Here is a 27,380-nt window from a genome sequence, read left to right as displayed (position 1 = left end):
AAGATCTCACCTCGTGGAGTTGCAATGATCATGAGAACGGTGAGGAATCAGCCCAGAACTACACGGGAGGATCTTGTCAATGATCTCAAGGCAGCTGGGACCATAGTCACCAAGAAAACAATTGGTAACACTATGCCGTGAAGGACTGAAATCCTGCAGCGCCCGCAAGGTCCCCATGCTCAAGAAAGCACATATACATGCCCGTCTGAAGTTTGCCAATGAACATCTGAATGATTCAGAGGACAACTGGTTGAAAGTGTTGTGGTCAGATGAGACCAAAATGGAGCTCTTTGGCATCAACTCAACTCGCCGTGTTTGGAGGAGGAATGCTGCCTATGACCCCAAGAACACCATCCCCACCGTCAAAAATGGAAGTGGAAACATTATGCTTTGGGGGTGTTTTTCTGCTAAGGGGACAGGACAACTTTACCGCATCAAAGGGACGATGGACGGGACCATGTACCGTCAAATCTTTCCCTCAGCCAGGGCATTGAAAATGGGTCATGGATGTGTATTCCAGCATGACAAGGACCCAAAACACACGGGCAAGGCAACAAAGGAGTGGCTCAAGAAGAAGCACATTAAGGTCCTGGAGTGGCCTAGCCAGTCTCCAGACCTTAATCCCATAGAAAATCTGTGGAGGGAGCTGAAAGTTCGAGTTGCCAAACGTCAGCCTCGAAACCTTAATGATTTGGAGAAGATCTGCAAAGAGGAGTGGGACAAAATCCCTCCTGAGATGTGTGCAAACCTGGTTGCCAACTACAAGAAACATCTGACCTCTGTGATTGCCAACAAGGGTTTTGCCACCAAGTACTAAGTCATGTTTTGCAGAGGGGTCAAATACTTATTTCCCTCATTAAAATGCTAATCCTTTTATAACATTTTTGACATGCGTTTTCAGGATTTTTTTGTTGTTATTCTGTCTGTCACTGGTCAAATAAACCTACCATTAAAATTATAGACTGATAATTTCTTTGTCAGTGGGCAAACGTACAAAATCAGCAGGGGATCAAATACTTTTTTCCCTCACTGTATGCATCTGTTGGTCAAAGAAACCTTTAAAAAAAGGTAGGGGCGTGGATCAGAAAACCGATCCGTAGCTGATGACACCACCATTTGCCTCTTGCAGCGTGACACATTCCCTTTGCATAGAGTTGACTAGGCTGTTGATTGTGGAATGTTTTCCCACTTCTCTTCAATGGCTGTGCGAATTTGCTGGATATTGGCAGGAACTGGAACACACTGTTGTACACGTCGATCCAGAGCATCCCAAACATGCTCAATGGTTGACATGTCAGGTGAGTATGCAGGCCATGGAAAAACTGGGACATTTTCATCTTCCAGGAATTGTGTACAGATCCTTGTGACATGGGGCTGTGCATTATCATGCTGAAACATGAGGTGATGGCGGCGAATGAATGGCACGATAATGGGCCTCATGATCTCGTTATGGCATCTCTGTGCATTCAAGTTGCCATTGATAAAATGCAATTGTGTTTGTTGTCCGTAGCTTATGCCTGCCCATACCATAACCCCACCATTGGGCACTCTGTTCACAACGTTGACATCGGCAAACCGCTTGCCCACACGACGTCATCTGTCCGGTACAGTTGAAACCGGGATTTATCCATCGAAGGTAAGCATTTGCCCACTGACTGCAGTCAGGTCAAGACCACAGGAGGTTGGTGGCAACTTAATTGTGGCGAACGGGCTCGTGGTAATGGCTGGAGCAGAATAGGTGTAATGGTATCAAATACATCAAACACATGTTCCCATTTCATTTGCTCTGTTCCAGCCATTATAATGAGCCATCCTCCCCTCAGCAGCCTCCACTGGACAAGACCCTGGTGAGGACGATGATCACGCAGATGAGCTTCCCTGAGACGATTTCTGACAGTTTGTGCAGAAATTCTTTGGTTGTGCAAACCCCCAGTTTCATCAGCTGTCCGGGTGGCTGGTCTCAGACGATCCAGTAGGTGAAGAAGACGGATATGGAGGTCTTGGGCTGACATGGTTACACACAGTCTGCAGTTGTGAGGCCGGTTGCGCAAAAACATACCGTGGGAAGCCAGAAGTTAAATACAATGGCATTTGAACCTACTGTGCCGGTGGGCAGGACGGTTGGTCATTATGGCTGGGGAATTTGAGACAAAATATCTAAAGGATCGTATTATTAAACACACTTACCAAACGTGGGTATGTTGTAGACCCACTTCCTCTCTGCTTACTTAATGTCAAAATAAAAGCCCCCCACAAGTTATTCCTTTTTTGACCACTTATGGTGCACGTGCAGGACTTTTATTTTGACATGAGGTCAGCAGAGAGAAAGTGGGTCTACAACAGACCCACTTTTGGAAAGTCTGTTTAATAATATGATCCTTTAAGATATTTTGTCTCAATACAATTGAAAGCAACGTTAGTGTATATAATTAGAACCGCGTAGCTAAAAGTGCAGGCAAACAAGACAGGTGTGAAATACTGTAGCTAGCTAGATACATTTGATATTGTATTGTATTGTGATCACCTTGAGAAAGTGTCCACCTATCATACTTTTTGCTAAACCAAAACTTGACATGGCATTGGTCCTTGTCCACCTTCATGGCCTATGGCTATGTTATCCACCCCCTTATAATTAGCAGTAATGACTTTAGAACAATCACATTTATTAGTTTTTTCTCTCTTGTAACTTTTTAACTGTGGTACATCTACACAGAGAGGTTTCAAACCTCCAATCCTCCAATTTATCCTATTTGATCGTAGAGAACTCCAGTAACCACAATTCCTGCTACTGTTTACATCCCATTCTTGACGTCATTCAAGAAGCGACAAGATAACCGCTGACAACTTTTTAACTGAAGACAGATTTATAACTATGGCTTTCATTTGAGTTTTGTTCTCAATAAATCATTTAGCGGGATATTGACTGCTCGATAATATGCTTGTGAATGCTCTTCTTGCGATTGGAGACCAGCAATAACGTGTTCTTTCAAATTTCGCGCTGTACAGACCGCCAGACGATAGGCTGGTATTCAGGCTAGCCGGCTTGCTAATCAACTGTGAATTAGTTACCACTGCTAACTCGCTAGCTAGCTAGATCCAAACGTATCATATCCCCAATTCTGCTCATAAAAAAAAAAAAATGCAAACGACCGACATTGGAAACAAGGAGGAGGGAAAAGTATGGCATCGAAAACCAACACCAAGTAATACTGGGTAGGTCGTTGCAAAGGATAATGTTAGCTCATAACCCACTTGTTGAGTCTCCATCACCTTGTGATAGTGAAGCCTGGCTGTTGAGTGTTGTTGATCGTAAACGAGAGGGGATTGTTATTGTTTGTTTCTGCATATCTTGAATAGAAGCTGTGCTTTGCATTCTTGTCTGACAGCTAGACGTGCATCTTGTATGTAGACCATAATAACCGTTTTTGCTTTAACAGGGTCGTGGTCACAGTGATTCGCAGTGCAGCTGCCTACCAGTCCAAAACAGTCCACTTCCTTCATGTCACCTTTGACACTACTGGGGACTCTTTCCTGGCTGGAGACCACCATGGGAATATTTATGTCTTTGACATCACTAGAAACAGGTGCAGTATGTCACACTGTCAACACCACAATATTGCATTGCAATACTCTTACTGGTGCAGGCTGTGCTCATACCTGTTCTGTCTCTCTCCAGGTTTAGACTTGTTCAGAAAACTGGTCAAGCTTGCACTGCCTTGGCTTTCAACTTGCGCAGAACAACGGAATTCTTGGTTGCTCTTGCAGACTACTCCATCAAGTGCTTTGACAAAGGTATGACTCCTTACATTGCTGCATAATTGTTTTCCAAAAGGTTAGGAATTGATTAGCTGATTGAGGAGGGTAAAGTCATCTTCTGTGGTGTATTTGCCTGTGTACCCAAACTTCCAGTACATTGAAAGACCAATGATTCCATCAGATAATGGCGTTTTTGCCGGGTGTTTGCCAATTGGAACAATAAACAGATTGATTGATTGTTTGATTCCGTCAGATACGAAGCAGCTGGTGAGTTGGATGCGGGGTCACGAGGGGGCGGTATCCTCCGTGTCGGTCCATGGCTCTGGCCGCTACGCCATCAGTACGTCAGCTGACACGGCTCAGCTCTGGGACCTGGACACCTTCCAGAGGAAGAGGAAACTCAATGTCCGTCAATCTGTCGGCATACAGAGGGTTAGATCATTTACAGAACTGAATCATTTCATTTTCCGATTTGACAATACAATGAATACATAATGGAAAAATTCACACAGTGCCTTTTTATATTTTACATTTTGTAGAACTCTAAACAATTTATCTGAATTTGTGAAAATTCATTTGAACTGTGTGTGTTATTTTTTTCCTAGGTGTTCTTTCTTCCTCTGAGTAACACCATCCTCAGCTGTTTCAACGATGACTCCATCTTTGCCTGGGAGAGTGACACGTTGTTCTGCAAATACCAGCTGCCTGTTCCTGATGAGGGACCCAGGATACACTACAAGGCATTTGCTGTCACACGGTGTGTGTGTGTTTTTGAAAGGTTGAGTGGAAGTGGAAGTCTAATATAGAAAAGTGTGTTTGTCTGTGTGGCTATGACTATTACAGATAAGCCCTGAACAACAAAGCAGATGTTCAGTACCAGTAATGTCCTCCTAAAACCATTTGTGTTCTCTTCAAAGTGATGGGAAGATTCTGGCTGCAGGGGGCAGATCCAACCTTCTCCATCTGTGGTGTCTGGACACCAGGCAGCTGCTTAGAGTGGTCCAGATGCCTCCCAAGGTCCGCACTGTCAGACAGCTGGAGTTCCTACCAGACAGCTTCGATGGTGGGGCCAGCCAGGTATGTATTCATTCATTCATTCATTCATTCTATTTATTCATCCTTTATTTAACCACGGAAGTCACGTTGAGTTTTACATCTCTTTTTCAAGTGAACCCTTGCCAAGAAAGCAGCCAATGTACAGCCAATGCTATCTGATACTGATGTATTTTGGAGAACATGCTTTATTTGTCTCGGTGGTTGGTAAATGAGAAAACATTTAGTTTTTGTTCTTCAGACTCTTGGGGTGCTGAGTCAGGATGGTGTGATGCGTTTCATCAACATCCAGACCTGCAAGCTGCTCTTCAACATCGGATCCCATGATGACGCCATCACCGCAGCCACTGTCAGTCCCAACGGACGCCATATTGTCACGATAATGGATAATGGCAGCCTGAACATCTACAGTGTTCAGTGTCTGACCCAGGACTACAACAAGGTAGCAATCATCAGAATGATTAAAAAGGCTGTTCATCTGACACGTGTCCTTGAATTTTGCTAAATGACCCAGGCAGCTTTGTTTCATCTGTGTAGTTTTTAAGATTAGCACACATCAGTCATGTTTCTGCCTTCCCCTGAGCCACTCGTCATCCTCTCCTAGCCTCCTCCGTCCCTGGTCAAAGTGGTGTCTGGTGGAGAGTGTTCGGCTCTGACGATGAAGGTGAAGTCAGAAGCGGTCCAGCGGCCGGCCAAAACCTCTGGTCGACGAGTCAAGACCAAAGTCCTGAGGCCTCCAGCTGTCCCCATGACAGAGGATAAAGAGGTACAGATGTAGGATATTCATTGGATCACTCTTTTGTTGCACAACAGGAAATGCGAACTTGCATTCAAGGTTTTAAAAGGCTTCTCAAGTTTGTAATTGCCCCTTGAAAATGTCATATTTCGACCCGTACAAAAAATGTCCATTAATTATAATCCATATTATAATGCACATTTCCTGTTGCTCCAGGATTATTTTCCCTCTGTAGCAAACTGCCTCAAATTAAGAGCCTACATCTGTAGAGCATGCAGAAACACATGGCAGACAGAAGCATAGATACTTGTGGTATAATCTCATAGTGACCGTATAATAGCATGACCTTATTTAGTTCTCTGGTCTGGAGCCGTGCTGTCTCGTGATTTTACCATTGGTTTTCCTCATCCAAATTTTGAATGATGTTCTTTTGAATCAAGTGAGGCGTTCAACTGATTTGTGGATTTTCTTTTTCAGAATGAACTGCCTGACGGTCTAAACAAGAAGAGACTTGTGACGTTACTGAAGGCATTTGGAGAATATCCAGCTAAATACAGGTAACTAACTACAAATCAGGAATCAGGGCCAAGGTGTCACAGTTTTAATGAGGGGCAGCAACATACAAATGTGCTCTTTATACACTACAGTAAACGGTGCTCCTTTATACACTACAGTAAACGGTGCTCCTTTATACACTACAGTAAACGGTGCTCCTTTATACACTACAGTAAACGGTGCTCCTTTATACACTACAGTAAACGGTGCTCCTTTATACACTACAGTAAACGGTGCTCCTTTATACACTACAGTAAACGGTGCTCCTTATACACTACAGTAAACGGTGCTCCTTTATACACTACAGTAAACGGTGCTCCTTTATACACTACAGTAAACGGTGCTCCTTTATACACTACAGTAAACGGTGCTCCTTTATACACTACAGTAAACGGTGCTCCTTTATACACTACAGTAAACGGTGCTCCTTTATACACTACAGTGAACGGTGCTCCTTTATACACTACAGTAAACGGTGCTCCTTTATACACTACAGTAAACGGTGCTCCTTTATACACTACAGTAAACGGTGCTCCTTATACACTACAGTAAACGGTGCTCCTTTATACACTACAGTAAACGGTGCTCCTTTATACACTACAGTAAACGGTGCTCCTTTATACACTACAGTGAACGGTGCTCCTTTATACACTACAGTAAACGGTGCTCCTTTATACACTACAGTAAACGGTGCTCCTTTATACACTACAGTGAACGGTGCTCCTTTATACACTACAGTAAACGGTGCTCCTTTATACACTACAGTAAACGGTGCTCCTTTATACACTACAGTAAACGGTGCTCCTTTATACACTACAGTAAACGGTGCTCCTTTATACACTACAGTGAACGTTGCTCCTTTATACACTACAGTGAACGTTGCTCCTTTATACACTACAGTAAACGGTGCTCCTTTATACACTACAGTAAACGGTGCTCCTTTATACACTACAGTAAACGGTGCTCCTTATACACTACAGTAAACGGTGCTCCTTTATACACTACAGTGAACGGTGCTCCTTTATACACTACAGTAAACGGTGCTCCTTTATACACTACAGTAAACGGTGCTCCTTTATACACTACAGTGAACGGTGCTCCTTTATACACTACAGTAAACGTGTGATCCTTTATACACTACAGTAAACGGTGCTCCTTTATACACTACAGTAAATGGTGCTCCTTTATACACTACAGTAAACCGTTTCCATTATGATGATCATGCGTTTATTTCTCCTCAGGATGTTTGTGTGGAGGTCCCTCCTGCGTCTGCCAGAGAACCACGCAGCCTTCAGCAGTCTGACCGATAAAGGCCTGCACTCTGCCTACCTCAGCATCCAGGAGCGATACCCCATCAAGAGCCACAAACTGCAGCGGGGACTTCAAAGGTATACTTACCACTTACCTGGCTGGCACTGTGGGCCTGCTGTCATGTTGGCCTGGCATGGGCACGTTCAGATGATCTGGAATTATGAATAGTTAATGGTTCTTCCATTTTTATCAAAACGTCCTTGATGATTCATTATTGTGATGGGTATATCTGACAGTGATGTCATTTCCATGAATCATGATGGGTATATCTGACAGTGATGTCATTTCCATGAATCATGATGGGTATATCTGACAGTGATGTCATTTCCATGAATCATGATGGGTATATCTGACAGTGATGTCATTTCCATGAATCATGATGGGTATATCTGACAGTGATGTCATTTCCATGAATCATGATGGGTATATCTGACAGTGATGTCATTTCCATGAATCATGATGGGTATATCTGACAGTGATGTCATTTCCATGAATCGTGATGGGTATATCTGACAGTGCTGTCATTTCCATCTCTTGTCTGCCTACAGAGTGTTGTCTGCACTAGCCCACTGGGCGGCCATCTTTGGAGAGACAGACTACCTCCCTCTGGTGGCGTTTCCCTTCGTCAAGCTCTTCCAGAATAACCCACTGCTCTGTTTTGAAGTGGTTGCCACCACTATAGGTACTGTACATACAGTACTAGAAACTGAATCCTGTTTCACTTGTCCTTTCATGTCGGCCCTGTTTGCTAACTTAGAGTTGCTGAATATTTGTCACTTTTTCAGTTTTCTTTTCGTGTACCTTGTTTATATAACTTTGTTGTTGCACTTTGGTTGTAAAATAGGGTATCGACAGTTTTGTTTGTCCTTTGCAGTGAACTGGTGCCAGCACTGGTTTGAATACTTCCCCAACCCTCCTCTCAACGTACTGAGCATGGCAGAGAATGTTCTGGCTCACCATGACAAGGAACTGCTGCAGCACCTCATCGACTGTGGAGTCACCTCTCAGGTGAGACGACCAGGAGATCTCTTTTAAACTCTCGTTACAACTGTATTATAATGACACTAGTATTGTATGGTTGTTTTTTATCTGCTCCCACAAACAAGCGTTCAGTGATACATTTCCATTCGCTGTTAGAGACTCTGTTCTCTGAGATGTTGACCAGAGAAAAGTGGCTGAAACTCTTTAATAACCTCTATCTCTCTCCCCCCTCTCCTCCAGCTGTATGTGTGGCCCCTGTTAGAGACTCTGTTCTCTGAGGTGCTGACCAGAGATGAGTGGCTCAAACTCTTTAATAACCTCTATCTCTCTCCCCCCCTCTCCTCCAGCTGTATGTGTGGCCCCTGTTAGAGACTCTGTTCTCTGAGGTGCTGACCAGAGATGAGTGGCTCAAACTGTTTGACAACGTCTTCTCTAACCATCCTGCCTTCTTATTGGTATCTGTGGTCTCCTATGTCACCTGCTGCCGCGCTCCACTACTGCTCTGCAGCCACAAAGAGGACTTTGAGGTAAGATGTTTAATATAAACCATGGGAAGATGAGGTAAGATGTTTAATATAAACCATGGGAAGATGAGGTAAGATGTTTAATATAAACCATGGGAAGGTTTATGGTAAGATGTTTAATATAAACCATGGGAAGATGAGGTAAGATGTTTAATATAAACCATGGGAAGGTTTGAGGTAATATATTTTATATAAACCATGGGAAGGTTTGAGGTAAGATGTTTAATATAAACCATGGGAAGATGAGGTAAGATGTTTAATATAAACCATGGGAAGGTTTATAGTAAGATGTTTAATATAAACCATGGGAAGGTTTACGGTAAGATGTTTAATATAAACCACGGGAAGGTTTGAGGTAAGATGTTTTATATAAACCACGGGAAGGTTTATAGTAAGATGTTTAATATAAACCATGGGAAGATGAGGTAAGATGTTTAATATAAACCATGGGAAGGTTTGAGGTAAGATGTTTAATATAAACCATGGGAAGATGAGGTAAGATGTTTAATATAAACCATGGGAAGGTTTATAGTAAGATGTTTAATATAAACCATGGGAAGATGAGGTAAGATGTTTAATATAAACCATGGGAAGGTTTATAGTAAGATGTTTAATATAAACCATGGGAAGATGAGGTAAGATGTTTAATATAAACCATGGGAAGGTTTGAGGTAAGATGTTTAATATAAACCATGGGAAGGTTTGAGGTAAGATGTTTTATATAAACCATGGGAAGATGAGGTAAGATGTTTAATATAAACCATGGGAAGGTTTGAGGTAAGATGTTTAATATAAACCATGGGAAGGTTTGAGGTAAGATGTTTAATATAAACCATGGGAAGATGAGGTAAGATGTTTAATATAAACCATGGGAAGGTTTGAGGTAAGATGTTTTATATAAACCATGGGAAGGTTTGAGGTAAGATGTTTTATATAAACCATGGGAAGATTTATGGTAAGATGTTTAATATAAACCATGGGAAGATGAGGTAAGATGTTTAATATAAACCATGGGAAGGTTTGAGGTAATATGTTTAATATAAACCATGGGAAGGTTTGAGGTAAGATGTTTAATATAAACCATGGGAAGGTTTGAGGTAAGATGTTTTATATAAACCATGGGAAGGTTTGAGGTAAGATGTTTAATATAAACCATGGGAAGGTTTGAGGTAAGATGTTTTATATAAACCATGGGAAGGTTTGAGGTAAGATGTTTAATATAAACCATGGGAAGGTTTGAGGTAAGATGTTTAATATAAACCATGGGAAGGTTTGAGGTAAGATGTTTAATATAAACCATGGGAAGATGAGGTAAGATGTTTAATATAAACCATGGGAAGGTTTACGGTAAGATGTTTAATATAAACCATGGGAAGGTTTGAGGTAAGATGTTTAATATAAACCATGGGAAGGTTTGAGGTAAGATGTTTAATATAAACCATGGGAAGATGAGGTAAGATGTTTAATATAAACCATGGGAAGATGAGGTAAGATGTTTAATATAAACCATGGGAAGGTTTATAGTAAGATGTTTAATATAAACCATGGGAAGATGAGGTAAGATGTTTAATATAAACCATGGGAAGGTTTATAGTAAGATGTTTAATATAAACCATGGGAAGATGAGGTAAGATGTTTAATATAAACCATGGGAAGGTTTGAGGTAAGATGTTTAATATAAACCATGGGAAGGTTTGAGGTAAGATGTTTAATATAAACCATGGGAAGGTTTGAGGTAAGATGTTTTATGTAAACCATGGGAAGGTTTGAGGTAAGATGTTTAATATAAACCATGGGAAGATGAGGTAAGATGTTTAATATAAACCATGGGAAGGTTTGAGGTAAGATGTTTAATATAAACCATGGGAAGATGAGGTAAGATGTTTAATATAAACCATGGGAAGGTTTATAGTAAGATGTTTAATATAAACCATGGGAAGATGAGGTAAGATGTTTAATATAAACCATGGGAAGGTTTATAGTAAGATGTTTAATATAAACCATGGGAAGATGAGGTAAGATGTTTAATATAAACCATGGGAAGGTTTGAGGTAAGATGTTTAATATAAACCATGGGAAGATGAGGTAAGATGTTTAATATAAACCATGGGAAGGTTTATAGTAAGATGTTTAATATAAACCATGGGAAGGTTTACGGTAAGATGTTTAATATAAACCATGGGAAGATGAGGTAAGATGTTTTATATAAACCATGGGAAGATGAGGTAAGATGTTTAATATAAACCATGGGAAGATGAGGTAAGATGTTTAATATAAACCATGGGAAGATGAGGTAAGATGTTTAATATAAACCATGGGAAGGTTTACGGTAAGATGTTTAATATAAACCATGGGAAGGTTTGAGGTAAGATGTTTAATATAAACCATGGGAAGATGAGGTAAGATGTTTAATATAAACCATGGGAAGATAAGGTAAGATGTTTTATATAAACCATGGGAAGGTTTGAGGTAAGATGTTTAATATAAACCATGGGAAGGTTTATGGTAAGATGTTTAATATAAACCATGGGAAGATGAGGTAAGATGTTTTATATAAACCATGGGAAGGTTTATGGTAAGATGTTTAATATAAACCATGGGAAGATGAGGTAAGATGTTTTATATAAACCATGGGAAGGTTTATGGTAAGATGTTTTATATAAACCATGGGAAGATGAGGTAAGATGTTTTATATAAACCATGGGAAGATGAGGTAAGATGTTTAATATAAACCATGGGAAGGTTTATGGTAAGATGTTTAATATAAACCATGGGAAGGTTTATGGTAAGATGTTTAATATAAACCATGGGAAGGTTTGAGGTAAGATGTTTAATATAAACCATGGGAAGGTTTGAGGTAAGATGTTTAATATAAACCATGGGAAGGTTTGAGGTAAGATGTTTAATATAAACCATGGGAAGATTTGAGGTAAGATGTTTAATATAAACCATGGGAAGGTTTGAGGTAAGATGTTTAATATAAACCATGGGAAGATGAGGTAAGATGTTTAATATAAACCATGGGAAGGTTTGAGGTAAGATGTTTAATATAAACCATGGGAAGGTTTATGGTAAGATGTTTAATATAAACCATGGGAAGATGAGGTAAGATGTTTAATATAAACCATGGGAAGGTTTATGGTAAGATGTTTAATATAAACCATGGGAAGGTTTGAGGTAAGATGTTTAATATAAACCATGGGAAGATGAGGTAAGATGTTTAATATAAACCATGGGAAGATGAGGTAAGATGTTTTATATAAACCATGGGAAGGTTTATGGTAAGATGTTTTATATAAACCATGGGAAGATGAGGTAAGATGTTTTATATAAACCATGGGAAGATGAGGTAAGATGTTTAATATAAACCATGGGAAGGTTTATGGTAAGATGTTTAATATAAACCATGGGAAGGTTTATGGTAAGATGTTTAATATAAACCATGGGAAGGTTTGAGGTAAGATGTTTAATATAAACCATGGGAAGGTTTGAGGTAAGATGTTTAATATAAACCATGGGAAGGTTTGAGGTAAGATGTTTAATATAAACCATGGGAAGGTTTGAGGTAAGATGTTTAATATAAACCATGGGAAAGGACACTTTCATTGGTTAGGCCCTTTATATGACTTCATGTTATGACTATAAGCCACTATGTATTTTTGTCATGACTACTGCGACAGTCTCCGAATTGTATATTATGGATGAATATTGAAGAGCAGAGCATTATTTGCATCATTTTAACATTGTTACACTAGTCTAATTTATTAGTTGTTCACAGCAAAGCTGCATTTTTATTTAAAAAAAATCTTGACATGGTCAAATATCTCAAGCATAGATTGGTAACTTTTTTCTTCAAATTTGGCACACAGAAACTACAGGACTGACTTGATCAAAAAGAATGGTACTGATTGACCTATAGGTGGCAAGGTTATAAGCAGTTATAAACCCTCATATCCATCACCCCGTATGACCTACAGCAGGGGTCTTCAACCTTTTCTTGGCCAGGGACCCCTTCCCAGGGACCCCTTCCCAGGGACCCCTTCCCAGGGACCCCCATCATATGTTAGCAAAAATAAATAAATGTAAATGCACACGTCTTATCATCAGATGAATGTTTTGACTAGAAGAAGTGACTTTTCGCAGCAGGTTAAGAGAACATATGCAGCAGGTTAGGAGAATTAACATGGTAGGTTAGTAAAATTAGCTTTAGGGTTAGCTAAAATACTATACATTTTCCCCGACACGACTCTTAACATATCTAGCTACAACCCAGCTTTCCCTGAGAATAGTCTTGGTTTCCACTAATGCGATTCTGCCATGATATGTTTTCCTGAATCTGGGACATTTTGGTAAACCTTAAGCAAAACGTTTTTTTTTAGAGACGGCTGAGTTATTGATAAATCAGGAAATCAAAACTTAAGAGTCCATTTTAAATCCTTTGTAAATCCACTCCACAATGGCCTGTGAACTTGGAACTTTTTAGGGTCATCAGAGACATTACCATGAGGAACCATGTTAAGTTTGGCATTGATATCTTAAAAAAAAAGAAGGAAACTATTACCCAGGTGTCCTTTCTGCCATCCTATGAACCCTGTTCATTGCTTCTTGCAGCTACAGTATATTTACCTTCTTCTTCATAAAGGAAAAATGCACACTTGATTCTCTCCCTTCCTCTCTCTCTCTCTCTCCCAGTATTTCTTCCATCACCGTAACAACCTGGACGTCAGCGCCGTGATAAAGGAGACATACAGGCTGATGGAGAGCACCCCAGCAGACATCCACCCCAGGAACATGCTGGATGACTTTCAGCCTCTGACCAGGGGACAGTACCCTGTCTTCAACAAGTACCCCACCTACATAGTGGAGTACCAGTCTCAGGAGAGAGAGAGGATACGCCAGCAGGAGGTGGACTACCTCAGAGAGAGGTCAGATTGTATCATTGGCATCTTATCCTTTCTGTGGCATTCTAGAACACCGGCAAAGACAATAAGGTTCACACAAAGTCAACTCTTAATATCTTATCTCTGTTTTTCTTGCAGTAGCAGGGAAAAGCTTGACACGGACGTTTCGGTCAAAGCCTTCTTCAGTATTTGTGTCAAAGAACAGTGTCAGATGTGTGTGTGTGTGTGTGTGTGTGTGTGTGTGTGTGTGTGTGTGTGTGTGTGTGTGTGTGTGTGTGTGTCTCAAGGCAGGCGGTGCAGGAGCTGCGTGCGGAGGTGGTTCAGAGGCAGGCTGAGGACGAGGCGTGGTACACCCAGCAGGAGTTACTGCAGCAGGCTGAGGAGAAACGCAGGGACATCCTACAGCAGGAGGAGAGCAAGCTGGCTGAACAGAGAACCAGGTCAGAGAACAGACACACATACAGTCATCTATGTATGCCAATTTATTACTACATCAATCATTCACGGCAGGCAGGTCGCCTAGTGGTTAGAGTGTAGGGGGCAGGCAGGTAGCCTAGTGGTTAGAGTGTAGGGACAGGCAGGTAGACTAGTGGTTAGAGTGTAGGGGCAGGCAGGTAGACTAGTGGTTAGAGTGTAGGGACGGCAGGTAGACTAGTGGTTAGAGTGTAGGGGCAGGCAGGTAGACTAGTGGTTAGAGAGTAGGGGCGGCAGGTAGCCTAGTGGTTAGAGTGTAGGGGGCAGGCAGGTAGCCTAGTGGTTAGAGTGTAGGGACGGCAGGTAGACTAGTGGTTAGAGTGTAGGGGCAGGCAGGTAGACTAGTGGTTAGAGCGTAGGGACGGCAGGTAGCCTAGTGGTTAGAGAGTAGGGACGGCAGGTAGCCTAGTGGTTAGAGTGTAGGGGCAGGCAGGTAGCCTAGTGGTTAGAGTGTAGGGGTGTCAGGTAGACTAGTGGTTAGAGTGTAGGGGCAGGCAGGTAGCCTAGTGGTTAGAGTGTAGGGACGGCAGGTAGACTAGTGGTTAGAGTGTAGGGGCAGGCAGGTAGACTAGTGGTTAGAGCGTAGGGACGGCAGGTAGCCTAGTGGTTAGAGAGTAGGGACGGCAGGTAGCCTAGTGGTTAGAGTGTAGGGGCAGGCAGGTAGCCTAGTGGTTAGAGTGTAGGGGCAGGCAGGTAGCCTAGTGGTTAGAGTGTAGGGACGGCAGGTAGACTAGTGGTTAGAGTGTAGGGGCAGGCAGGTAGACTAGTGGTTAGAGCGTAGGGACGGCAGGTAGCCTAGTGGTTAGAGAGTAGGGACGGCAGGTAGCCTAGTGGTTAGAGTGTAGGGGCAGGCAGGTAGCCTAGTGGTTAGAGTGTAGGGGTGTCAGGTAGACTAGTGGTTAGAGTGTAGGGGCAGGCAGGTAGCCTAGTGGTTAGAGCGTAGGGACGGCAGGTAGCCTAGTGGTTAGAGAGTAGGGACGGCAGGTAGCCTAGTGGTTAGAGTGTAGGGGCAGGCAGGTAGCCTAGTGGTTAGAGTGTAGGGGCAGGCAGGTAGACTAGTGGTTAGAGTGTAGGGACGGCAGGTAGCCTAGTGGTTAGAGTGTAGGGGCGGCAGGTAGCCTAGTGGTTAGAGTGTAGGGGCAGGCAGGTAGACTAGTGGTTAGAGTGTAGGGGCGGCAGGTAGCCTAGTGGTTAGAGTGTAGGGGCGGCAGGTAGACTAGTGGTTAGAGTGTAGGGGGGGCAGGTAGACTAGTGGTTAGAGTGTAGGGGCAGGCAGGTAGACTAGTGGTTAGAGTGTAGGGACGGCAGGTAGACTAGTGGTTAGAGTGTAGGGGCGGCAGGTAGACTAGTGGTTAGAGTGTAGGGGCAGGCAGGTAGACTAGTGGTTAGAGAGTAGGGGCGGCAGGTAGCCTAGTGGTTAGAGTGTAGGGGCAGGCAGGTAGCCTAGTGGTTAGAGTGTAGGGACGGCAGGTAGACTAGTGGTTAGAGTGTAGGGGCAGGCAGGTAGACTAGTGGTTAGAGCGTAGGGACGGCAGGTAGCCTAGTGGTTAGAGAGTAGGGACGGCAGGTAGCCTAGTGGTTAGAGTGTAGGGGCAGGCAGGTAGCCTAGTGGTTAGAGTGTAGGGGTGTCAGGTAGACTAGTGGTTAGAGTGTAGGGGGGGCAGGTAGACTAGTGGTTAGAGTGTAGGGGCAGGCAGGTAGACTAGTGGTTAGAGTGTAGGGGCGGCAGGTAGACTAGTGGTTAGAGTGTAGGGGCAGGCAGGTAGACTAGTGGTTAGAGAGTAGGGGCGGCAGGTAGCCTAGTGGTTAGAGTGTAGGGGCAGGCAGGTAGCCTAGTGGTTAGAGTGTAGGGACGGCAGGTAGACTAGTGGTTAGAGTGTAGGGGCAGGCAGGTAGACTAGTGGTTAGAGCGTAGGGACGGCAGGTAGCCTAGTGGTTAGAGAGTAGGGACGGCAGGTAGCCTAGTGGTTAGAGTGTAGGGGCAGGCAGGTAGCCTAGTGGTTAGAGTGTAGGGGCAGGCAGGTAGCCTAGTGGTTAGAGTGTAGGGGCAGGCAGGTAGCCTAGTGGTTAGAGTGTAGGGGCAGGCAGGTAGACTAGTGGTTAGAGTGTAGGGGCAGGCAGGTAGCCTAGTGGTTAGAGTGTAGGGGTGTCAGGTAGACTAGTGGTTAGAGAGTAGGGACGGCAGGTAGCCTAGTGGTTAGAGTGTAGGGGCGGGCAGGTAGCCTAGTGGTTAGAGTGTAGGGGTGGGCAGGTAGCCTAGTGGTTAGAGTGTAGGGGCGGGCAGGTAGACTAGTGGTTAGAGTGTAGGGACGGCAGGTAGACTAGTGGTTAGAGTGTAGGGGCGGCAGGTAGACTAGTGGTTAGAGTGTAGGGGCGGCAGGTAGACTAGTGGTTAGAGCGTAGGGGCAGGCAGGTAGACTAGTGGTTAGAGTGTAGGGGCAGGTAGCCTAGTGGTTAGAGCGTAGGGGCGGCAGGTAGCCTAGTGGTTAGAGCGTAGGGGCAGGCAGGTAGACTAGTGGTTAGAGTGTAGGGGCAGGCAGGTAGACTAGTGGTTAGAGTGTAGGGGCAGGCAGGTAGACTAGTGGTTAGAGTGTAGGGGCGGCAGGTAGCCTAGTGGTTAGAGCGTAGGGACGGGTAGACTAGTGGTTAGAGAGTAGGGGCAGGCAGGTAGACTAGTGGTTAGAGTGTAGGGGCAGGCAGGTAGACTAGTGGTTAGAGTGTAGGGGCAGGTATCCTAGTGGTTAGAGCGTAGGGGCGGCAGGTAGCCTAGTGGTTAGAGCGTAGGGGCAGGCAGGTAGACTAGTGGTTAGAGTGTAGGGGCAGGCAGGTAGACTAGTGGTTAGAGTGTAGGGGCGGCAGGTAGACTAGTGGTTAGAGTGTAGGGGCGGCAGGTAGCCTAGTGGTTAGAGCGTAGGGACGGCAGGTAGACTAGTGTTTAGAGTGTAGGGGCGGCAGGTAGCCTAGTGGTTAGAGTGTAGGGGCGGCAGGTAGACTAGTGGTTAGAGTGTAGGGGCGGCAGGTAGCCTAGTGGTTAGAGTGTAGGGGAAGGCAGGTAGACTAGTGGTTAGAGCGTAGGGACGGCAGGTAGCCTAGTGGTTAGAGCGTAGGGACGGCAGGTAGCCTAGTGGTTAGAGTGTAGGGACGGCAGGTAGCCTAGTGGTTAGAGTGTAGGGGCGGCAGGTCGACTAGTGGTTAGAGCGTAGCGACGGCAGGTAGCCTAGTGGTTAGAGTGTAGAGGCAGGCAGGTAGCCTAGTGGTTAGAGTGTAGGGACGGCAGGTAGACTAGTGGTTAGAGTGTAGGGGCGGCAGGTAGACTAGTGGTTAGAGTGTAGGGGTGGCAGGTAGACTAGTGGTTAGAGCGTAGGGGCAGGCAGGTAGACTAGTGGTTAGAGTGTAGGGGCGGCAGGTAGCCTAGTGGTTAGAGAGTAGGGGCGGCAGGTAGACTAGTGGTTAGAGTGTAGGGGCAGGCAGGTAGACTAGTGGTTAGAGTGTAGGGACGGCAGGTAGCCTAGTGGTTAGAGTGTAGGGGCGGCAGGTAGCCTAGTGGTTAGAGTATAGGGGCGGCAGGTCGCCTAGTGGTTAGAGTGTAGGGGCAGGCAGGTAGACTAGTGGTTAGAGTGTAGGGGCAGGTAGCCTAGTGGTTAGAGCGTAGGGGCGGCAGGTAGCCTAGTGGTTAGAGCGTAGGGGCAGGCAGGTAGACTAGTGGTTAGAGTGTAGGGGCAGGCAGGTAGACTAGTGGTTAGAGTGTAGGGGCGGCAGGTAGCCTAGTGGTTAGAGCGTAGGGACGGGTAGACTAGTGGTTAGAGTGTAGGGGCAGGCAGGTAGACTAGTGGTTAGAGCGTAGGGGCGGCAGGTAGCCTAGTGGTTAGAGCGTAGGGGCAGGCAGGTAGACTAGTGGTTAGAGTGTAGGGGCAGGCAGGTAGACTAGTGGTTAGAGTGTAGGGACGGCAGGTAGACTAGTGGTTAGAGTGTAGGGACGGCAGGTAGACTAGTGGTTAGAGTGTAGGGACGGCAGGTAGCCTAGTGGTTAGAGTGTAGGGACGGCAGGTAGACTAGTGGTTAGAGTGTAGGGACGGGTAGACTAGTGGTTAGAGGGTAAGCGCAGGTAGACTAGTGGTTAGAGTGTAGGGGCGGCAGGTAGCCTAGTGGTTAGAGTGTAGGGACGGCAGGTAGCCTAGTGGTTAGAGTGTAGGGGCGGCAGGTCGACTAATGGTTAGAGCGTAGCGACGGCAGGTAGCCTAGTGGTTAGAGTGTAGGGACGGCAGGTAGACTAGTGGTTAGAGTGTAGGGTCAGGCAGGTAGCCTAGTGGTTAGAGTGTAGGGGCGGCAGGTAGCCTAGTGGTTAGAGTGTAGGGTCAGGCAGGTAGCCTAGTGGTTAGAGTGTAGGGGCAGGCAGGTAGCCTAGTGGTTAGAGTGTAGGGGCAGGCAGGTAGCCTAGTGGTTAGAGTGTAGGGACGGCAGGTAGACTAGTGGTTAGAGTGGAGGGAAGGCAGGTAGCCTAGTGGTTAGAGTGTAGGGAAGGCAGGTAGACTAGTGGTTAGAGCGTAGGGACGGCAGGTAGCCTAGTGGTTAAGAGTGTAGGGGCGGCAGGTCGACTAGTGGTTAGAGCGTAGCGACGGCAGGTAGCCTAGTGGTTAGAGTGTAGGGACGGCAGGTAGACTAGTGGTTAGAGTGTAGGGGCAGGCAGGTAGCCTAGTGGTTAGAGCGTAGGGGCGGCAGGTAGACTAGTGGTTAGAGTGTAGGGGGGGCAGGTAGCCTAGTGGTTGGAGTGTAGGGGGGGCAGGTAGCCTAGTGGTTGGAGTGTAGGGGGGGCAGGTAGCCTAGTGGTTAGAGTGTAGGGGCAGGCAGGTAGACTAGTGGTTAGAGTGTAGGGACAGGCAGGTAGCCTAGTGGTTAGAGTGTAGGGGCGGCAGGTAGCCTAGTGGTTAGAGCAACTGAAAGGTTGCTAGATCGAATCCATTGAACAAGGCAGTTAACCCACTGTTCCCCGGGTGCCGAAGACGTGGATGTCGATTAAGGCTGATTCAGAGAGGAAGACACAGTTGAATACATACAATTTGACTAGGTCCCCCTCTTTCCAAGGCAGAACTGTGTCTGCATCATATTCAGTCAGGATCCTCAGAAGGAAGTACATTCTGAGGTAATGTGACTCTCATGTCATAGTTATTGATCCTCATAAATTACTTGGTACAAGCCCATTAAATGTGATGTCACTAATTAAGCTGAAATAGACTTGTTCCCTGTTCCAAGGTTAGTCTCTCTGACAGTCTGTGTCCCCAGGTTAGTCTCTCTGACAGTCTGTAATGTGTCCCCAGGTTAGTGTCTCTGACAGTCTGTAATGTGTCCCCAGGTTAGTTTCTCTGACAGTCTGTAATGTGTCCCCAGGTTAGTCTCTCTGACAGTCTGTAATGTGTCCCCAGGTTAGTCTCTCTGACAGTCTGTAATGTGTCTCCAGGTTAGTCTCCCTGACAGTCTGTAATGTGTCCCCAGGTTAGTCTCTGACAGTCTGTAATGTGTCCCCAGGTTAGTCTGTAATGTGTCTCCAGGTTAGTCTATATGACAGTCTGTAATGTGTCCCCAGGTTAGTCTCTCTGACAGTCTGTAATGTGTCCCCAGGTTAGTCTCTCTGACAGTCTGTAATGTGTCTCCAGGTTAGTCTCTCTGACAGTCTAATGTGTCCCCAGGTTAGTCTGTAATGTGTCTCCAGGTTAGTCTTTCTGACAGTCTGTAACGTGTCCCCAGGTTAGTCTCTCTGACAGTCTGTAATGTGTCCCCAGGTTAGTCTCTCTGACAGTCTGTAATGTGTCCCCAGGTTAGTCTCTCTGACAGTCTGTAATGTGTCTCCAGGTTAGTCTCTCTGACAGTCTGTAATGTGTCCCCAGGTTAGTCTCTCTGACAGTCTGTAATGTGTCCCCAGGTTAGTCTCTCTGACAGTCTGTAATGTGTCCCCAGGTTAGTCTCCCTGACAGTCTGTAATGTGTCCCCAGGTTAGTCTCCCTGACAGTCTGTAATGTGTCCCCAGGTTAGTCTCCCTGACAGTCTGTAATGTGTCCCCAGGTTAGTCTCTCTGACAGTCTGTAATGTGTCTCCAGGTTAGTCTGTCTGACAGTGTGTAATGTGTCTCCAGGTTAGTCTCTCTGACAGTCTAATGTGTCCCCAGGTTAGTCTCTCTGACAGTCTAATGTGTCCCCAGGTTAGTCTCTCTGACAGTCTGTAATGTGTCTCCAGGTTAGTCTCTCTGACAGTCTGTAATGTGTCTCCAGGTTAGTCTCTCTGACAGTCTGTAATGTGTCCCCAGGTTAGTCTCTCTGACAGTCTGTAATGTGTCTCCAGGTTAGTCTCTCTGACAGTCTGTAATGTGTCTCCAGGTTAGTCTCCCTGACAGTCTGTAATGTGTCCCCAGGTTAGTCTCTCTGACAGTCTGTAATGTCTCCAGGTTAGTCTCTCTGACAGTCTGTAATGTGTCCCCAGGTTAGTCTCTCTGACAGTCTGTAATGTGTCCCCAGGTTAGTCTCTCTGACAGTCTGTAATGTGTCCAGGTTAGTCTCTCTGACAGTCTGTAATGTGTCCAGGTTAACAGCCATGAAGCGTGAGTTGAAGGTGAAGGAGCTCCAGCTGATGGATGCAGCCAGGAGACGCTTCCTGAAACACCAGCAGGACCAGAGACTGACTGAACTACACAGACTGGACGAGCAGATACAGAGGAAGGTCTGTTTTCACTTCAGTCACCGCCCTGTATTTAATATTGAAAGAAGAGATTCATTCTTTCAACCATCCTTTTATTTTGTGTGTAATGTGTCTATATGTCCTCTACTGTATATAATGGGGTGTCTATATGTCCTCTACTGTATATAATGGGGTGTCTATATGTCCTCTACTGTATATAATGGGGTGTCTATATGTCCTCTACTGTATATAATGGGGTGTCTATATATAATGGGGTGTCTATATGTCCTCTACTGTATATAATGGGGTGTCTATATATAATGGGGTGTCTATATGTCCTCTACTGTATATAATGGGGTGTCTATATATAATGGGGTGTCTATATGTCCTCTACTGTATATAATGGGGTGTCTATATATAATGGGGTGTCTATATGTCCTCTACTGTATATAATGGGGTGTCTATATGTCCTCTACTGTATATAATGGGGTGTCTATATGTCCTCTACTGTATATAATGGGGTGTCTATATGTCCTCTACTGTATATAATGGGGTGTCTATATATAATGGGGTGTCTATATGTCCTCTACTGGATATAATGGGGTGTCTATATATAATGGGGTGTCTATATGTCCTCTACTGTATATAATGGGGTGTCTATATATAATGGGGTGTCTATATGTCCTCTACTGGATATAATGGGGTGTCTATATATAATGGGGTGTCTATATGTCCTCTACTGTATATAATGGGGTGTCTATATATAATGGGGTGTCTATATGTCCTCTACTGTATATAATGGGGTGTCTATATGTCCTCTACTGTATATAATGGGGTGTCTATATATAATGGGGTGTCTATATGTCCTCTACTGTATATAATGGGGTGTTTGTTGGGGCCAGATGAACACCAGAGACCAGGAGACGGCAGCAGCAGTACAGGATATACAAGTCAGACAGATGGAGCTGGAAGCACAGAGACGGCTGTTTGAACAGGTCAGTGACTGTCCTCATCACAGCAACGATGTGCAGAGACCTGCCCCTGAGACAAACACTATCTTGTCATTCACATTATATTCCTTGCAGCATAAAGTTAAGACACCACACGTAATTTAACATTGGCCATGTTAACGCTATCCAGTTACAATATGGCTTGATCTTCATTCACCAGACCGTAATGTCATGATGTAATCCTTGTGTTGTAGCAACTGGCCAAGGAGCAGGTGCGTGTGACTCAGGAGGTCAGAGCAGAGGTGGATACCAGGAGACACAGGTCAGAGGTTGAGGAGACCACCTTCCAACACCTCCTTAACAACGACACTGACGTCAGCCTGGGAACCAAGAAGGTCAGCATTCATCTACTGTATACTTCCTCAGACTGAAATCTAGGGGTTATTAAACAATGATTGGAGAGAGAGAGACTGACCTCCTCTACGTTTCAGGTTCTAGAGGAGTGTTTAGCTGAAGCAGGCCAGCTGGGAGTGGACACCGAGTGGCAGGCTGAGGTGATGAGGCGTCTAGACCAGGAGGATGCAGACCGGGACAGACACTACCACCATCTGGCTGGACTACACAGAGAGACCCACACCAAGGAGCAGCAGCTGGTTAACATCATGGAGGATGTAGAGGGACAGAGGGTAGGAGGAGAGATGATGTAGAGGGTATATACAGTAGGTCATGGAGGGACAGAGGGTAGGAGGAGAGATGATGTAGAGGAGGGTATATACAGTAGGTCATGGAGGGACAGAGGGTAGGAGGAGAGATGATGTAGAGGGTATATACAGTAGGTCATGGAGGGACAGAGGGTAGGAGGAGAGATGATGTAGAGGGTATATACAGTAGGTCATGGAGGGACAGAGGGTAGGAGGAGAGATGATGTAGAGGGTATATACAGTAGGTCATGGAGGGACAGAGGGTAGGAGGAGAGATGATGTAGAGGAGGGTATATACAGTAGGTCATGGAGGGACAGAGGGTAGGAGGAGAGATGATGTAGAGGAGGGTATATACAGTAGGTCATGGAGGGACAGAGGGTAGGAGGAGAGATGATGTAGAGGGTATATACAGTAGGTCATAGAGGGTAGGAGGAGAGATGATGTAGAGGGTATATACAGTAGGTCATAGAGGGACAGAGGGTAGGAGGAGAGATGATGTAGAGGGTATATACAGTAGGTCATGGAGAGACAGAGGGTAGGAGGAGAGATGATGTAGAGGGTATATACAGTAGGTCATGGAGGGACAGAGGGTAGGAGGAGAGATGGGTATATACAGTAGGTCATGGAGGGACAGAGGGTAGGAGGAGAGATGATGTAGAGGGTATATACAGTAGGTCATGGAGGGACAGAGGGTAGGAGGAGAGATGATGTAGAGGGTATATACAGTAGGTCATGGAGGGACAGAGGGTAGGAGGAGAGATGATGTAGAGGGTATATACAGTAGGTCATGGAGAGACAGAGGGTAGGAGGAGAGATGGGTATATACAGTAGGTCATGGAGGGACAGAGGGTAGGAGGAGAGATGATGTAGAGGGTATATACAGTAGGTCATGGAGGGACAGAGGGTAGGAGGAGAGATGATGTAGAGGGTATATACAGTAAGTCATGGAGGGACAGAGGGTAGGAGGAGAGATGATGTAGAGGGTATATACAGTAGGTCATGGAGAGACAGAGGGTAGGAGGAGAGATGATGTAGAGGGTATATACAGTAGGTCATGGAGGGACAGGGTAGGAGGAGAGATGATGTAGAGGGTATATACAGTAGGTCATGGAGGGACAGAGGGTAGGAGGAGAGATGATGTAGAGGGTATATACAGTAGGTCATGGAGGGACAGAGGGTAGGAGGAGAGATGATGTAGAGGGTATATACAGTAGGTCATGGAGGGACAGAGGGTAGGAGGAGAGATGATGTAGAGGGTATATACAGTAGGTCATAGAGGGTAGGAGGAGAGATGCTGTAGCGGGTATATACAGTAGGTCATGGAGGGACAGAGGGTAGGAGGAGAGATGATGTAGAGGGTATATACAGTAGGTCATGGAGAGACAGAGGGTAGGAGGAGAGATGGGTATATACAGTAGGTCATGGAGGGACAGAGGGTAGGAGGAGAGATGATGTAGAGGGTATATACAGTAGGTCATAGAGGGTAGGAGGAGAGATGATGTAGAGGGTATATACAGTAGGTCATGGAGGGACAGAGGGTAGGAGGAGAGATGATGTAGAGGGTATATACAGTAGGTCATGGAGAGACAGAGGGTAGGAGGAGAGATGATGTAGAGGGTATATACAGTAGGTCATGGAGAGACAGAGGGTAGGAGGAGAGATGGGTATATACAGTAGGTCATGGAGGGACAGAGGGTAGGAGGAGAGATGATGTAGAGGGTATATACAGTAGGTCATGGAGAGACAGAGGGTAGGAGGAGAGATGGGTATATACAGTAGGTCATGGAGGGACAGAGGGTAGGAGGAGAGATGGGTATATACAGTAGGTCATGGAGGGACAGAGGGTAGGAGGAGAGATGATGTAGAGGATATATACAGTAGGTCATGGAGGGACAGAGGGTAGGAGGAGAGATGATGTAGAGGGTATATACAGTAGGTCATGGAGGGACAGAGGGTAGGAGGAGAGATGGGTATATACAGTAGGTCATGGAGGGACAGAGGGTAGGAGGAGAGATGGGTATATACAGTAGGTCATGGAGGGACAGAGGATAGGAGGAGAGATGGGTATATACAGTAGGTCATGGAGGGACAGAGGGTAGGAGGAGAGATGATGTAGAGGGTATATACAGTAGGTCATGGAGGGACAGAGGGTAGAAGGAGAGATGATGTAGAGGGTATATACAGTAGGTCATGGAGGGACAGAGGGTAGGAGGAGAGATGGGTATATACAGTAGTCATGGAGGGACAGAGGGTAGGAGGAGAGATGGGTATATACAGTAGGTCATGGAGGGACAGAGGGTAGGAGGAGAGATGATGTAGAGGGTATATACAGTAGGTCATGGAGGGACAGAGGGTAGGAGGAGAGATGGTAGCAGTAAAAGATGGGTATACAGTAGGTCATGGAGGGACAGAGGGTAGGAGGAGAGATGGGTATATACAGTAGGTCATGGAGGGACAGAGGGTAGGAGGAGAGATGGGTATATACAGTAGGTCATGGAGGGACAGAGGGTAGGAGGAGAGATGGGTATATACAGTAGGTCATGGAGGGACAGAGGGTAGGAGGAGAGATGGGTATATACAGTAGGTCATGGAGGGACAGAGGGTAGGAGGAGAGATGGGGGGGTATATACAGTAGGTCATGGAGGGACAGAGGGTAGGAGGAGAGATGGTGTATATACAGTAGGTCATGGAGGGACAGAGGGTAGGAGGAGAGATGGGTATATACAGTAGGTCATGGAGGGACAGAGGGTAGGAGGAGAGATGGGTATATACAGTAGGTCATGGAGGGACAGAGGGTAGGAGGAGAGATGGGTATATACAGTAGGTCATGGAGGGACAGAGGGTAGGAGGAGAGATGGGTATATACAGTAGGTCATGGAGGGACAGAGGGTAGGAGGAGAGATGGGTATATCACTCAGTTGTCATGGAGGGAGAGGGTTGGGTTTCGATGTCATCGGTAGGAGGGAGGATTATTACAGTAGGTCATGGAGGGACAGAGGGTAGGAGGAGAGATGGGTATATACAGTAGGTCATGGAGGGACAGAGGGTAGGAGGAGAGATGGGTATATACAGTAGGTCATGGAGGGACAGAGGGTAGGAGGAGAGATGGGTATATACAGTAGGTCATGGAGGGACAGAGGGTAGGAGGAGAGATGGGTATATACAGTAGGTCATGGAGGGACAGAGGGTAGGAGGAGAGATGGGTATATACAGTAGGTCATGGAGGGACAGAGGGTAGGAGGAGAGATGGGTATATACAGTAGGTCATGGAGGGACAGAGGGTAGGAGGAGAGATGGGTATATACAGTAGGTCATGGAGGGACAGAGGGTAGGAGGAGAGATGGGTATATACAGTAGGTCATGGAGGGACAGAGGGTAGGAGGAGAGATGATGTAGAGGAGGGTATATACAGTAGGTCATGGAGAGTCCTGTTAGTTACTGTACCTCTTGATCAACTGAAGGCTCTTACACTGGGCATGCTTGTGTCATTGATTTATGGTGGGAGGAGGGGTGTGTTCAGCGGGAGGCGGGAGGGGTGGGTTCAGTGAGGCGGGAGGGTGGGTTCAGCGGGAGGGGTGGGTTCAGTGGGAGGCGGGAGGGGGTGTGTTCAGCGGGAGGGGTGGGTTCAGTGGGAGGCAGGAGGGGGGTGTGTTCAGCGGGAGGGGTGTGTTCAGCGGGAGGAGTGTGTTCAGCGGGAGGAGGGAGGAGTGTGTTCAGCGGGAGGAGGGAGGAGTGTGTTCAGCGGGAGGCGGGAGGAGTGGGTTCAGCGGGAGGAGTGGGTTCAGCGGGACGGTGAGGTGTGAAGTGTGTTCAGCCATTGTGTGTTTCAGTGGGAGGAGGTGGTGTCTCAGAAGGCCCAGCTAGAGGAGGAGAGGCAGGCTGCAGCCACAGCTGAGGCCAACCGGAGAGTCTTCCTCAGCCAAGAGGAAGAGGAGACCAAGCAGCACAGAGACAACCTCCGCAGGAGCCAGGACCACTCACTCAGTGAGCCCAGTCCCATAGAAATATATGTTGTAGAACAGACATGATTCTGTGTTGTGGAGAGAATAGGCAGTCAGGTCCTCTCTATACATTCTATATCTATCTGTAGTATGCTGAGCATTCTACCCCACCACCCACACTACTACACCACAGTCCTGTCACCTAAGGTTTCAGTGTTCCTCTAAGCCAATGGTTCATGTTGAAAATGTAAATGTTCTGAGGAAATAGTTGATGTTGCAGTGTTCCTCTAAGCTAATAGTTGATGTTGAAGGTTGCAGTGTTCCTCTAAGCTAATAGTTGATGTTGAAGGTTGCAGTGTTCCTCTAAGCTAATAGTTGATGTTGTGCAGTGTTCCTCTAAGCTAATAGTTGATGTTGGAAGGTTGCAGTGTTCCTCTAACCTAATAGTTGATGTTGAAAGGTTGCAGTGTTCCTCTAAGCTAATAGTTGATGTTGAAGGTTGCAGTGTTCCTCTAAGCTAATAGTTGATGTTGAAGGTTGCAGTGTTCCTCTAAGCTAATAGTTGATGTTGTTACAGTGTTCCTCTAAGCTAATAGTTGATGTTGAGTTACAGTGTTCCTCTAAGCTAATAGTTGATGTTGAAGATTGCAGTGTTCCTCTAAGCTAATAGTTGATGTTGAAGGTTGCAGTGTTCCTCTAAGCTAATAGTTGATGTTGAAGGTTGCAGTGTTCCTCTAAGCTAATAGTTGATGTTGAAGGTTACAGTGTTCCTCTAAGCTAATAGTTGATGTTGAAGGTTACAGTGTTCCTCTAAGCTAATAGTTGATGTT

General features: G+C 45.6%; 1 protein-coding gene across 1 annotated transcript; it reads left to right on the top strand.

Moving 5' to 3' along the window:
• Positions 1 to 2,794: 2,794 nt before the first annotated feature.
• Positions 2,795 to 26,802, top strand: LOC106597643 (TBC1 domain family member 31-like). The gene is made up of 20 exons (XM_045713582.1): positions 2,795 to 3,213; positions 3,438 to 3,584; positions 3,677 to 3,792; positions 4,010 to 4,188; positions 4,362 to 4,513; positions 4,674 to 4,833; positions 5,051 to 5,251; positions 5,414 to 5,575; positions 6,023 to 6,102; positions 7,342 to 7,488; positions 7,960 to 8,093; positions 8,286 to 8,419; positions 8,740 to 8,919; positions 13,609 to 13,841; positions 14,105 to 14,257; positions 20,864 to 20,999; positions 21,860 to 21,952; positions 22,162 to 22,302; positions 22,399 to 22,593; positions 26,440 to 26,802. Exons 1-20 carry the CDS (start codon positions 3,140 to 3,142, stop codon positions 26,635 to 26,637), a joined length of 3,015 nt encoding a protein of 1,004 aa, XP_045569538.1. The 5' UTR covers positions 2,795 to 3,139; the 3' UTR covers positions 26,638 to 26,802.
• Positions 26,803 to 27,380: the final 578 nt, after the last annotated feature.

This window comes from Salmo salar, unplaced genomic scaffold (genome assembly GCF_905237065.1).
Source record: "Salmo salar unplaced genomic scaffold, Ssal_v3.1, whole genome shotgun sequence".
Classification (NCBI taxonomy): Eukaryota; Metazoa; Chordata; class Actinopteri; order Salmoniformes; family Salmonidae; genus Salmo; species Salmo salar.
Note: the sequence above shows the minus strand (reverse complement) of the source record. Positions and strands in the feature narration are given on the sequence as shown.